Source organism: Schistocerca cancellata, chromosome 9 (genome assembly GCF_023864275.1).
Source record: "Schistocerca cancellata isolate TAMUIC-IGC-003103 chromosome 9, iqSchCanc2.1, whole genome shotgun sequence".
Lineage (NCBI taxonomy): Eukaryota > Metazoa > Arthropoda > Insecta > Orthoptera > Acrididae > Schistocerca > Schistocerca cancellata.
In genome coordinates this window covers 94,387,320-94,402,332 of record NC_064634.1, presented here as the reverse complement: position 1 = coordinate 94,402,332, position 15,013 = coordinate 94,387,320, and the positions used below count along the sequence as shown (strand labels likewise).

The following is a 15,013-nucleotide window of genomic DNA, read 5'->3' as shown; positions in this document are numbered from 1 at the left end:
GATAACTGAATGTTTTACAGTGATTCATTGTGCAATTGTGCAACAAGGAAATGGAATTTTCATTTATGTTGCAGATGCGCAGAAGGGTTCCAAGGCTTCCGCTGCCAGAACAAAGACCTCACGTCAAATGGGAGTACGTATGGACGTGGATTGCTCTCTTGTACATTAGGCATTTCTTCCTCATATTACTGCTAGGAAGAGGGTTGGAAGACAGCAATTTGCAAGTCTTTCAACACTCAAAAAAATCCAGACAAAATTATTTAAAGAACGTAAGCAACCCAGTGCCAAAGAATTAGAAATAAAGAATCTCACAGTGTCTATTAAAAACTGGTTGGATAGTTTTCCCTCACAGTACAATGCACACATATATCTACTTTTATCTGTTAGCGTGTTGCTAGTTCTCGAAAAGTGAATGTTTTTATGGAGAAATAAAACTGGAGTTTTTATTTATTCATCCATCTCACAACAAATTAGGACAATGCCTATGGAAGCCAAATCTGTAAAAATAATATAAAATGTTTGTAAAAAGCAAGTAAAGACAGAGTGAGAAAGTGAGAGAGAGACGGACAGTACTCGGAGGTGCTCTCCAGAGGCAGACGAGTCGAGTCACAGGACAGACGTCGTGTCGTGCGTTATTCAGGTATGTCGCACATATTCCACTCAGAACAGTTGGTTTGTCTGCCTGTCTGTATATATATATATAAATATATGTGTTGTGCTAACATCAATAATACTCTCTGTTCTCTCACTCACATCCATCAACGATAGCATCTTCTGGTTTGAAACAAGCACTGCTGATCACTGCAAGAGGTGAGCACTGAAATGCAAGTAGTATGAAGAGATGTTAAAAAAACACACACTATCTCTCAGCAGTGTCAGTTCTTGTAGAAACTGTTAGCTTTCATTGTTACTGATGAACAATGAGTTCAGATTGTATGACCTTCACTGTACCATATCTGTTTTGTTTTTAACAAGTATTTTACTAGGAGCATGCTCCTACATTTGTTGTGAGAAGGTGCATCATGATTGATTTTCTTTGTAATCAGCACAACATGTCTGCTTCTGAGCTACTGAAACATTTGTCACACAAATAAAATATTGTATACAATATACAGGCATACTGAGCCACACTTGCATTGCTTGCTGTTTGAGTAACATACCACAGAAACTTGTGAAATATTGCACGATATTATCACTACTGTTTGTAATTATTCTAACAAATACTGAGAATTAACTCCCCTATGATATGCGTATTTGATGTAGCTTGTAAATGATGGTAATATTCTCATGTATTGTGAAATTTTTAATATCTATTAGTCTACTTTGTTTGTATTACTAACAGTCAGGCACTAACTTGCATGTGTAACAGTTGTGCACTGTGGCATGGAAAGAGTTCCAGTGCATACATACTGCATTAATTTTCACAACACAAATTCAGAGAAATGATGCTACGTAGCTGATAATAAATAAGTAGAAAATTCCAACGACTTTTAAAAGGCAGCAGTCAAAATTAAACACACAGAACCAGAGTAGACTATGAGTCACTGACAACTATCATTCATATAGATGGTTCATCACTGCAAGTATTTAGTAGAACATTTTGTTGCTTCTGATTATTGTGTTCTGTGGAATAATCCATGATAAAGTTGACAAGTGAACAAAAACAGCCTGTCCACTAGTTCTGCTTATGATGCTTTAAAATCACTAAATTGTTACATTGAGTACTTCTGCCAGTAAAAATGAGACTGATTATAAAAAAGCTCAGTATCTTTTTCTCTGCTAGTAACTGTTTAACGAATTTCTGCCAGTGATTCAAAACTCAAGTAACAGATGCTAAGAAAGTGAAACTATACTGGAAAGATATGCAGGGTGTGTCAGATAAATTATTTGCCTTTGTAACTTACAAAATAATACATGACAAGAATATTTATTCAGACAGGTCCACATAAGAAAAGTTATACTTTCTGTAGGTTTATCAATAAGTTTACTGAGTTATTTTCCTGAGAGGTACAGCAATAAGATACAATGTTTTAAAAAGAACTTTAGTTTTTCTGTCATGTAGCTGATGTATTTAAAACAACTGTGTACAAATCTCCTGAAGGGTACAGCAATGAGTTAGTGAAACATTGTTTTTTTTCCTGTTATGTAACTGATGCACTTAAACCAGGTGTGTACAAATCAGTTTAAATCATATTTCTATTATGTTTAATTTGGGAGCCAGAAACATTCAAAATGTTAGGGGTGGATACAACATGCTGTACAAAATTCTTGGCTGTGTGCTGATGGAATGTTGATTTAAAGTGAGGTGTTGAAATATGTGTCCATTTTCCTGAATGCGCAACACAATGTGCCTTATAAAGTACCTGTGGACAAGATGTCACACTGCCTTTGTCAAGGAGCAACAAACTTCCCCAATGCACCATTTGAAGCCATCTGGAATTATGGGTTCAGTGTTACACTCATTATTCTTTAGATATCCCCACAAAACAAAATCTACTGTTGTTAAATTGGGCAACAGTGCAGGCCATTCCTGAAGACTATAGCACCCCAGCCACCTTCCAGATAATCTGTTTTTCAGTTCTTGCAAATTATCACACACAGAATGGGCTGGGCAACATTCATGCTACATCCACATACAGCCTCTAATGTCTAGATGGACATTTTCAAGGGGAGCACCTAAACTGTCCATGATAAAAGTGTGATATGTCTCACCTGTCAGTGTACCTGCAAAATAGTGTGGACCAATGATTTCATCCCCAAGGATTCTATACCACACATTAATAGACCACCTCCATTGATGACTGACAAGACCTACTCACCAAGGATTATCTGTGGCTCAGTAATGCATTTATGATATTTCACTGCACCATAATTTGTGAACATGTATTCATTGGAGAACATAACACTTTGTAAGATGGTCCAGAGTGAAATTACTCATGTTGAATTTGCAGAAAGTAGCTCTCCAACTGCAGATCCTGTGTCAGTGACAGGTGGTGTGGGTGAAACCAGTGACCCTGTACTATACGCCACACAGATGTAAGGCTCATATCAGTGACTGCAGAAATGCCTCATAAGCTGACACGGGGATCATGGTGTATCACAGCTAAAACAAATTCCTCCATCTCATCACTTCTTGCTGGTGTACATCTGTTACCACAACACCTTCTCAAACTACTTGTTTCCCAAAGTCATTGTCCAACACATAAGAACATAATGTCTTCTGGAGCTCTTCAACAAGGATATCTCATGGCATCCACCATTTCTGGTTCATTGGCATTGTGTCGGCATTCGCTGAGGGTCAGTAATATGTCAATATACTCGTATGTGTATGCCATGTTTATTCAACATCAATATCTGCAGCACACTGAACCCCATTTGCATGTACAGTCCAATCTGCCATGTATACTGTAGTGTAAGGCAATGGTCTGCAGTCTGAACATGACATCTAACAGCACATCGAGGAAGCTTGCAGTTCCCTGACACTGGCTATGCTACATCTTGTCTGCGGATTGTTTAGAAGGCATATTGCATTGTGTGTTCAGAAACATTGGTAAACATTTGAACACCTCACTTAAATCAAAATTCCACCTCTAGAACACCTCTCTGCATAGAGGCAACTATTATTGGCAGCATGTCGCATCCACCCCTAACACTTTGAAGTTTTATAGCTCCCAAACTAAACACATAGAAATGTGATTTAATTTGATTTGTACACAGCTGGTTTAAATACAACAGCTATATAACAGAAAAACTAAAGTTCTGTTTAAACAACTGTATTTTGTTACTGTAACTCTCTGCAAATTAACTCAACAAATTATGTTGATAATGCCACAGAAAGTGTAGCTTTTGTTATGTGAACCTGTCTCAATAAATATTCTTCTCACATATTTTTTGTAAGTTACAGAGGCAAACAATTTATATGAAACACCATGACTAATATAGTGAAATAGTTGCCTTAAGTATCAGTAGTTTTAGGGTTACCATCATCTACATTTCCTGTGCCATTATTCCTCAGTATTTTCACAAGCTGTTTTGCTTTTGTGAAAAATTCAGAACCAGTCTTTTATTTTGTGACATAAATACAGGAGTAGCTTAATAATAATTCAAGAAGTCTCTCAAAGATAAGTGAAATCTGAGCAGCAGTGTTTAAAAACCATTGCCTACCTTCTAAAGCACTTAGGTCAACTCTGTCACATTACAACATGTTATCAATCAATTTCTATACTTCAAAACAAACTTTTTATACTGATTACAGTAGAATGAAACTCCCAGTCCATAGCATTATTTCATATAAAATGCTCTACAAGCTGGTAAGAATAGTTGCCATTCCTTATTTTTGATACATGATTGAACAATGCGGAATGGATGACTGGTATTTAATAACCATGTAGCATATTTAGCACTAGTATCAGCTAGGTGTGACAAAAAGAATGAATGAAAAGTTGACCTAATCAACATGATACATTGGTATGTGTGCACACATTTGCAGAGGGCTGTCAGTTTGACCCGTAAAGTATTACCACTCATGACTTTGAATCATCCATGATGCATGGCATATGATCAACCAACATTCAGTTGATTTTTGACTGTCTTCATCAGTAATTAGGTAACAGAGTATTATAGGATGAAAGTGTTTAGGGTTCCCCATGTATCCACTGAAATTTTTGCCATGGTGTTGTGGTTATCACATATGGTTGATTGGTAACAACACACACTAAGTACCAAATATGCATTTGTTAATCACTGAGACAAAATAAACAAACATGGCAGAAGAACAAGTTGTGTGCCAAGAATGAGCTAGCATAAAGTAGTCCAAAGAAGTAAGAGTCAAAGATAGGGCGTTCTGTGCCAGAGACACCACAGACCCCCCTCCCAAGAGTGTGGAGCACAGCGAAGGGAAGCTTCATCAGACAAATTCATAATCTTCGTGCCATCACGTCAGTTGAAGGCAGCAACTGGCATCAGAAGTAGGCACATTGGATCTGCGGTGCAAGGGTCCCATGGTTCCAACAGCTGCACACGTGGAGAGACATCGGCTGAAGGTAGTTGGCAGCGTCGGGAGGCAGGTCGGTGACTGACCACACCAGTTTCAGTCAATTAACAGACACAGTCAGTGGACGTCTGTGTAGGTGGATGATGAACATGTTCATACCGTGATGTAGCATCCAATGAGGACCCAAATAAGGTGGCTGCAAGGCTGCTTGCACGGTGTCATCCCACAGCACCAAAAAGTCACATGTATCAAGGTCCTTGTGGATGAGCAGAGGCGGGGTGCAGTGAGGGCACGGAAGGGGGGAAGGGGGTGGAGGCAAGTGATGTGCATACAAATCCATTCAACCAGAGCGGGAAGATCCACAGTAGTGGTTGACAGTGAATCCTCGACAAACTCACTGGGAAGGAGGAGGGGTCCACCATATAGAATCTCAGCAACCGAGGTGTTCAAGTCTTCTTTATGGGCTGAGTGAATACCCACCAGGACCCATGGGAGGGCCTCGGACCATAGGGCACCATGGCACATAAGTGCGTCCTTGAGTGTGTGGTGCCACTGCTCGACCAGGCCGTTTGCCTGAGGGTGGTAAGCTGTGGTGTGAAATTTGGTGGTGCTGCAGAGTTTGCAGAGTCGTGCAAAGAGGATGGATTCAAATTGGTGTCCCTGGTTGGTTGTGAGGGACAGGAGACAGACAAAATGAGCAACTCCCACCAAAACAAAAGAATGTGCAATGATCTCGGCTGTGATGTCAATAAGAGGGATCATCTTGACCCAGCAGGTCACGTGGTTGATGATTGATAAGAAGTATCTGTAACCCTCAGAAGGAGGGAGGGGACCAACGACATAGATATAGACATGCCGAAGACACCCTATCAAACTTGCCCAATGGAGATTGAGCAGGCCTGCTGACCTTGCTGCTCTGGCACAGGATGCAAGCATGGGTCCAAGTACGGCAGTCATGCTTCACACCAGGCCAGACAAAGCACTCTGTAACCAGCCGCATTGTAGCTCACATTACAGGGTGGGCCAAGATGTGCAAGGCAGTAAAGACCCTGTGACAAAGGGTGGTAGTGACCAGAGGGTGAGGTGTGCCCGTAGAAGTGTCACAATAGACAGGGATCGTCCACGCGTGTAGTATATGGGGCTGGACAGAGAGCAATAACTTGTTGTCTGATGTTAGCTGCTGTATATCATCATCTTTGGCCTGAAGTCGAGCAAGCTCCTCCAGATTCAGCAGTGCAGTTAGCATGCAGATGTGAGAAAGGTTGTCTGCCACACCATTCTCCATGCCGAAGATATAGCACATGTCAGAAGAGTGCTGACAGATGTAGTCAATATGGTGGGAACACCTCAGTGGAAGGTCCTTAGCAGGATTACAAATAGCATCCATGAGTGGCTTGTGACCTGTATAGATCATGAAAGGTCACCCATCAAGGTATTACAGAAACGTTTAATCGCCTCAGACACTGTGAGAAGCTCATGGTTGAAAGCAGACCATTTCCATTGGCTCTTAGTCAGTTTCTTGGAAAAGAAGCAGAGGGGTTGGGTGGAGTTGGCGGTGTGCTGTTGTAAAACAGCGCCCACAGCTGAGTCACTCGTGTTGGTAGTGATTGAGACATGGGCCTCAGTATCAGGGTGGGCAAGTGTGATAGCCTTGGCGAGGGCAGTTTTAAGGTTACCATATGTGTCGAACATGGGTGTGGTCCACTCCAACTCCAGTGGTGTTTTTGCCAGAAAGGGCATTGGTGAGGGCCATTTGGATGGAGGCAGCCTGAGGAATATGGTGGCGATAAAAAACGACAGAGCTGAGCATAATCCTCAGGAAGAGGGAGATGAAGTATGGTTTCAACACGAGAACTCGTCTGTCAGAGGCTGTTGGTGGTAACAGTATGGCATAGCAAGGTCACTGATGTGGAACACAGTTGAGATTTTTCATCATTGATCACCACGCTGTTGTCAGCAAGTGCCGAATGAAACGCATCAAGGTGAACTTGATGGTCCTCAGTTGAGGAGTAAAAGATCAGTATATCATCTAAGACAGTATTCAAATAGGCCGAAGGATGTGATGATGGCCATCTTAGGAATATCCGATGGATGCATAGGGATCTGATGGTATGCCTTGCAACAGTCTAAAACAGAGAAAAAATTAGAACAATGTAGTAATTGTGTGAAATTCTGTACATTAGGAATTGGGTAGTTATTGATAATGGTATGAGTGTTAGGGGACCTGTAGTCCTTGCACATGTGTAAGGTTCCGTCCTTTTTAGGAACAAGGTGAATGGGTGAAGACCAGTTGTTATCGGAGGGGAAGAGGATGTCTGAAGCTAACAGATCCTGAATGATCTCCTTGGCACGAAGATGTTTGGAAGCTTAAGGTGCCTGGCCTTATAAGGTACAGGTGGGCCATCGGTGGTGCCGTTACTGATCGCTGTCAGTCGCGAAGGGGGGTTGGCCAGAGGGGTCAAGAAGGGATCCGCAGGCAATGTCAGTTCACTGATTAGTGAGAAGACATAATAGAGGTGTGTGTTGGATCACCTTGTTGCAGTTCTGCAGATAGGCAACGTATTGTATGCCATGTGTGTGACAACTCAGTGGAGGTAGAGTCTATGTGGGTGCATAAGGCAGCGATCTGGGTACGGAGTTCAACTATTTGTGAGCACACATCTGACATGTCAGAGAGCTGTGCAGTAATGCGCTTGAGCAGGGATGCACATGTGGAAAGCATAGCCAAGGAGTCAGAAAACGAAGTCATACTGAACTCATGTGAGCACAGAACGGTAGAGCCAGATGCATGGCGGAGTACAGCAGCTTGCAGATCTGGTGAAAGGTTGTAATGATGTAGAAAATCCAACCTGATCAGAGTTTCATCCATGTCGGCAATGTGGGAGGTCCAAGGGAAGGTGTGAACTGGTTATAGGCAAAGTGGCATCTTGATGGAGCCATGGACTGCAATGTCTGTGGCATAGAGGTGTCACATCACTGAAGCAAGAGGTGCAGCATTGGACAGTAGGCACCGTGAAGGAACGTGGCAGGATGAGGCACCTAAACATGCCCACTGGAATCATTTGGGTAGGTGCAAGGTGCACGGCAGTTGTGGATGGTTTCCCCACAAGTAGTGTGGAACCAGCACAGCGGATATGCCGGTGCCGGTAAGTGGGGCGGTGCGGAGCTGATTGGGCTGCTACCTGGGTGAGGTCAGTGGCTGTCAGGAGGCCACAAACATGTCTCCTGTCGGCTGCTAGGTGGCAGCTCCTGAATGGCAGCTGAGGCACCGAGGCGAGTGTGCTGGCCCCTGCAGGCAGAGTGCGGAACTGGTGTGCCACCTGAGGGTGATGGAGGTGTTGTCCATGACAGGCAGTGGTGGTTGAAAGCGTAAGACTGATCTGCCATGCCTAAACAAACCTCAAGTTGGTCAGTGGTGTGAGAGAGTAGATGAAACTGCCGATCCAAAGGCATTTTGACCATCCATAATGCCCAAAGTGTGGCATCAGATACTGCTTGATAATCAGTTAACGCATATAGGCACCACCAAAGCTGTGAAGGAGTGCAGTCATCGAGATTTTCATCGTGAATAATGTTGTGAATAGCCTCCACCAGAGGGCAAGAAAGGTGCTCGATGAGCAGTGCTTTCACCATCGAATACTTGTGGGAGGCGGGCAGTGAGAGAAGCAAGTCGCTGATGAGGACCAAATGAGCATTAAGGTGACTTACCAGGCAGACAAAATGGGCATCGTCATCCAAAATGCCTTGGATGTCCAGTAGGTGATCCACTAAGGTGAACCAAGTCTTTGGGTTATCATTTTGCAAAGCAGGGTGCTTGGGAACACCCAAAGTCTGTGTGGGGTGTCAGCCACATGCACCACTCGGTGTGGACGGGGAGGCATGAAAGTTGGCATGGTGTATCCAAACTGCAGGCCCGGCAAAGAACACAGTGCGGGTGTAACAGCCAGTGCCGTTGCAACAGTGGGTGGAAGGTGGTTGCGGCACTGCCACAGAGGGGCTGAGCTGGGAATTGGTGTGGGCGGAATGGCCAGTGCTGTAATGAAAGCGGGTGGAAGGCAGCTGTGGTGCAACAGTCACAGAAACCGGCACGGTCTAGGCAATCGGCATCACTGAGATGATGTGTGGTATTGGGGGGGGGGGGGGGGGGGGGTGAAGCAGTTTCTGCGGCACTAGGCAAATAAGAATTTGCTACCCCATGCATAGAAATGTTCGAATCACAGTTCTGAAACTTTGTCAGTATGTCAAATCATCCTGAAGGTAATGGCGTAGATGAAGGATAAACCCCAATGTCTTTAACAGGAAACATGTCCACAACGTCATTAGGTGGCATGCACTGTCCATGTCATGACTGTTTTTGTGCTGCCATGCTAGATGGTGGCTATGTTGAGCTGGTTAAGGTTAGGTAGCTGCTGGAGTGGCCGGCCGTAAATAATTGTTCACTTTTAACCAAACTCTCATTAGGTACACTTGACCATTCACAGTCGCATGCACAGTTAATAGGGTGCATGACACTTTCAGCAAAAGACACTGGTAGATCCATTGTGGTAGAAACAACATGGGCTGGCACATGAAGTTTGCAAATGACAAAAACAAGCACAAAATAACTCGCGATGAGATGACGATGGTGCTGGGGTCACCACTCTGGTTGTCACGTATGATTGGTTGGTAATAACACACACAAAGTATCCAATATGCATTTATTAATCTCTGAGACAAAACAAACAAACATGGCAGAAGGACAAGTTGCGATTGAGAATGAGCTAGCATGAAGCAGTCCAAAGAAATAAGAGTCAAAGATAGGGCGCTCCACTCCAGAGACACCACAGTGTCATTACCTCTCCATACATGCCATTTTAGGCGGTGAAAATAATCTATTCTACTTTTGTATGCAGTGAGTAGTTCGAGGATTTATAAGTAGTCAGAACACAGATGAAAATTTAATCCTTGGTCATGTACAACTTTTTGCTGTCCTCAAGATTGTGTATTACTTACCACCAGAGATTCTAAATTATTTCAGTAAATAATCTTGAAGGCATGTACATGTTAAACATTTCTTGGTAAAAAGAGACTGTATGTCCCCCACACAGATTCATCAGTGTTTAATTCTTTAAGGTAGCACTGGATAGCTAAAATTGGCAGTAAATTGATTTGAAATTATAATCTGCTGTGTACAGATTATTGTGTGCTAATAACTTATAACCAGTCCAGACAACCAAACAGGGTTGTAGAGTGGTTAATTCTGAGGTTGCTTGGAAACTGTAATTTCATTCACAGGTAGTAAAATTATGAATCCTTAGCAAAAAACTGAAGACTGTCGTATGGTTCAATAAGAAATCTACAAGGAAGAAGGAAGGAAGATTGGGTTTAATGTTCTATCAACATCAAGATCATTAGGGGCAGAACACAAACTCAGATTGTGTCAAAGATGAGGCAGGAAATTGGCTGCCCTCATTTAAAGGAGCCATACTGGCATTTGCCTTAAGAATTTTAGGGAAATCACAGAAAATCTAAATCTGGATGGTGAGACATGGGTTCAAACTGTTGTCCTCCCGAATGTGAGTCCAGTGTGCTAACCATTGGGGTACCCTGTCATTAAGGAATCTGCAGTGTACATTAATGTATAAGGGGGGAACAGAAATGAGAGGAAATGTTGTAGGTATGTTAACTACACTGCCACCCCAATCTACTGGTTAAAGTGCACTTTATTGCCTGTTTTGGCACAAGTGGCTATGCGTGGCAGTTTGATGTGATGATCCAAGAAAAGAAGAAACAGACAGTTTCTCATCACTGTTGCCACCTGTTAGACTTAACTGTTACACAAAGTGATTGCCTCCTCTTGATTAATCCTTACATTAAAGTCTTCATTGAAAATCAATGTCTCATTGCTGTAACTTAAATTTAGTATTACATACTGACACAGAGGAAACTTAATTTTGAAAATGCTGTTCAGTTTACCAAGTGCACTCAGGATCACTTTTACTCTTGTACTAATCTGTTTTGCTGTCCATTAAACTGTAGTCTTCAGTTTCCTCAAATGTGACTATTCATCAATTTGTTCTATGACTTAACTGTTGATCTGCAAAAAATTTTTTTGATGTGTTGATTATGTATTTTTTTGTCTTACTGTATTTGATTTTTAGGTCTACTTCCTCTATTAACATTTTCCATTCATTTTTGAAGTTTATCTGCAGTAGAGGCAACAGTACAGTGTCAGCAAAATGAATGTAGTCCAAATATGTTCCATTAACACACATTTATTTTTCATTTTCCCATTTTTAAGGATCTGAGAACTTCCACTAAGACCAACGAGAATAGTTTTAATCTCCCCCTTGTGTCACTCTTCTTAGCATTTCAAATCTCTCACTACACAGTCATAATCTGATGAAAGCTTTAACAGTGATGTACATATTTGTCAGTATATTAACCTAGACTGAATTAGTATGTTGTTTCTTAAATGCTGTTACTACAGATTTTGTTGAAATAAGTCAGAAACTTTGTCTATGAATCCTTAGAAAAGTGGCAATTCATACTGATTGCTGTAAATTTGTTCACAACTTGAAATGGTCGATTGTGTTATATTTACTTTTGAAGAGAGCTTATTCCTCTGATTGATTAAAATCTATTTTTCTCTGTGTTTGGTGACATCTTCAGTGAATATTGCATACACTATTTTTATGTCTCTCACCTTTTGTACAAAGTACAATAATAACAGCCTTACTCTGGTTTTGTGGAAGTGTCTTCCTCTGCAGACATCCTGTAAACTAATTTGCAAGTTAATTTTGTATTACTTTTTTCCCAGATTTAACCATTTCTACTCAAACACCACAATCTCCAGGCACCTTTTCATTTGTCATACTACTTCTCTCTTTACACACCTCAACTAGTTTTATATGTCTGATGTGCACAGCTTCTAGAATTTTATTATTTTCTTTATCACCTCTCTGATCTCTTGATCTGTGTACAATCTTTGAAGATTTCTTTACATGCCTCTATGTTCCTCATTGTTGTTAGCTGCTGGAACATCTGCCAAATTAACTGATGAAATGTGATGCCAATCCAATATAAACTTTTTATACTCGTGCAGTTTTCTGTTGTTGCGATCACATTCTGCATCCAGTATTTCACATTAATCTATAACAGAGCTTCCAACAACTGTAACAGTTTAAAAATATAATTATAAATTTTAATGAGTGACCAGTACTGTACATCAAACAGTTTAGTCTGTAAATGATGGGACAGTAAAACTCAGATTCAGATTCGTATCTCAGTTTGTTTTCACTGTATCTGCTCACATCCTCTCCAAGATATTTTTCAAATGTTCCTATTATCATCATTTGCTTGAAACACTTACTCAACTGCAACTTCATTCCAGTTGAGATTTCCTTTTCATTTACCTTTATTATATTTGCAGTGTCCTTTGCTGTTTTCTTAAATACTTTTGTTAAATTATTTCCTTTTTTTATGTCTTTATAATCTTTATTTTCTATGACACTGAACTTGTTCCTTAGTTTAATCTCATTTCCTCCCATTAGTTTAATAAAGCTCATAATCTATAGTTGCAGCTATATGGCTAACAAATTAGTTTCTTTCCCATTTTACTCTCTACCATTCCACTGTTTAATAACACATGTGAAAAACAAACACTTCAATATTTCTGTGTGAGCTCTAATTTCTATTATTTTGTTACAATGATCATTTCTCCTATGTAGGTGGGCATCAACAAAATATTTTTGCATTCACTGCAACAAAAAACACCTTTGTTTTAATGATTGCCGACCCTTCTTGCTTTTCTATTCCATGACACTCTCTCCCCTATTTTGTGACCACACAAGATTAGATTAGATGAGATTAGTTTTTTGTTCCATGGATCCGTGCTGAGGAGATCCTCGTGGCTGTGGAACCTGCCCTTCTTTGAACTTTCCTGATGTCCTCATCAATCCCATCTGGTAAAGATCCCATACTGCACAGCCATACTCTACCAGAGGATGGACAAGTGTAGTGCAGTCAGCCTCTTTAACAGAAATGTGGTATCTTCTAAGCATTCTGTCAATAAAACATAGTAAGTGTTCTGCCAGTAAAACACAGTCTGTGGTTTGCCTGCCCCACGACATTCTCTGTGTGATCATTCCAATTTAAGTTGTTCATAATTGTAATTTCTAGGTATTTAGTTGAACTGACAGCCTTTAGATTTGAGTGATTTATTGTGTAACTAAAATCTAATGGCTTACTTTTAGTACTCATATGGATGACCTCAAGCTTTTCATTATTTAGAATTAATTGCCACTTTCTGCACCTTATAGAAATCTTGTCTAAATCATTTTACAACTGGTTTTGATCTTCTGATGACTTCACTAAATGTTAAATCAGAGCATCATCTGCAAACAATCTAAGATAGCTGCTTAGATTACATAGGCTAGAAACAGCAGAGTGCCTATAACACTTCCTTGGTGAACACCATGTGTCACTCCTGTTTCACTTGATGGCCTACTGTCAATTACCATGAAATATGACCCTTCTGACAGGAAATCACAAATTCATTCATACAACTGAGTTTATGCCCCATGGGAACACAATCTGATTAGAAGCCACTTGTGAGGGATGGTATCAAAAGTCTTTTGGAAATCTAGAAATTTGGAATCAATCTGAGAGCCCCTTTCAATAGCACTCATTACTTCTTGAGGATAAAGAGCTAGTTATGTTTTCCTACAATGATATTTTCTGAGTCTGTGCTGACTGTGTGCCAACAGACTGTTTTCTTTAAGGTAATTCATAATGTATGAACACAGTATGTATTCCAGAATCCTACTACAATTTGATGTCACTCGAATGAAATCAATTGGATAATGTTTCTTGCAGCAATTTACTCCATAAGTTAAAATTGCTTGAATAGGAATTTTGACATATCTTTCTAAATCTATAATAGCACAAAGCATAGCTAACGTCATATGCCTCATTGTCTGCCTCCATTGCTGAGTGGACAACATGGTTGACTGCCATTTGAAGCATCCGTATTCAATTCCTGGTATTGCCAGGGATTTGTCCTTGGTGGGAGGACTGCAAAGGGGTGCACTAACCCTCATGATGCCAACTGAGAAGTTATTTGACTGAGTAGTAGCAGCTCCAGGTAATGCAAATTGACAACGGCTGGGAGAGCAGTGTGCTGACACCAAGCCCCTCCAAACCACATCCAACGATGCCACTGGCGGAGGATGGCACAGCAGTCAGCCAGTACCAATGGGCCAGTCTGGGCCTGTGGATGGAGTTAACATTTTCACACACCTCATTTGGGCATTCACTCCTGCGAGTGACATTTGATACTTTTTCTGAGACTGTCACTAAAAAATTGCACAACTTGCCCTACATAACTGTTATGATATTAGGAAAGAAGTTGTTATCATTAGTAGTCTACAACTTCCATTAATTTTAAGAAAAATTACTGAGTAATTCGTGTGGTACTTAAGAATTATTAAAACCATCTGCTAAAGTACATAATTAACCTTTACACCAAGTGGTAAATGTTTCATTCTAGCAGAGACAATCAAATGCCTAGATTTCATTTGCAATCTCCTGCAACCATTCCTGTTCATGTAAATCAATTAAAATGATACTTAAGTTTGTAAATGAGTAATTCTTTGTCATGTTGTTTGGTATGAAGTAAGTTAATATGATCTCTTACTAAAGTCACACATTAAACTGGGCCACACATTAGGTTTAAATCATTTTGAGAAATTTTCTGTAAACAACGGTATCTGTGAATGGCATTATTTTATCAACTTGCATTCAAGTATACTCCACTTCTACATGAGGAACTCCATGACTGGATTAATGAGACTCCAGAAACAACAGGTCAGTGTGTGTGGAGAAAGCCTAATCTGATTGTGGGAAGCTGTAGCTACATTTCCAGTACATCTCACCAGAAATATGAGAGACTAAGGGAGAAATTTAAAGACTGCAAGCAACACCCAATGGTCCCAAACAAAATGAAACAATGACTTTTCTTCCATTCATAAACTATACTCC

General features: G+C 40.7%; 1 protein-coding gene across 1 annotated transcript in view; it reads left to right on the top strand.

Annotated features, from left to right (window-relative positions):
* The window catches only part of LOC126101213 (uncharacterized), a 194,961-nt gene that overhangs the window by 105,233 nt on the left and 74,715 nt on the right, over window positions 1–15,013 (top strand). Inside the window, exon 5 of the mRNA XM_049911905.1 lies at window positions 75–133. Within this exon, the coding sequence (XP_049767862.1) occupies window positions 75–133 (59 nt within the window). The remainder of the gene's footprint in view (window positions 1–74; window positions 134–15,013) is intronic.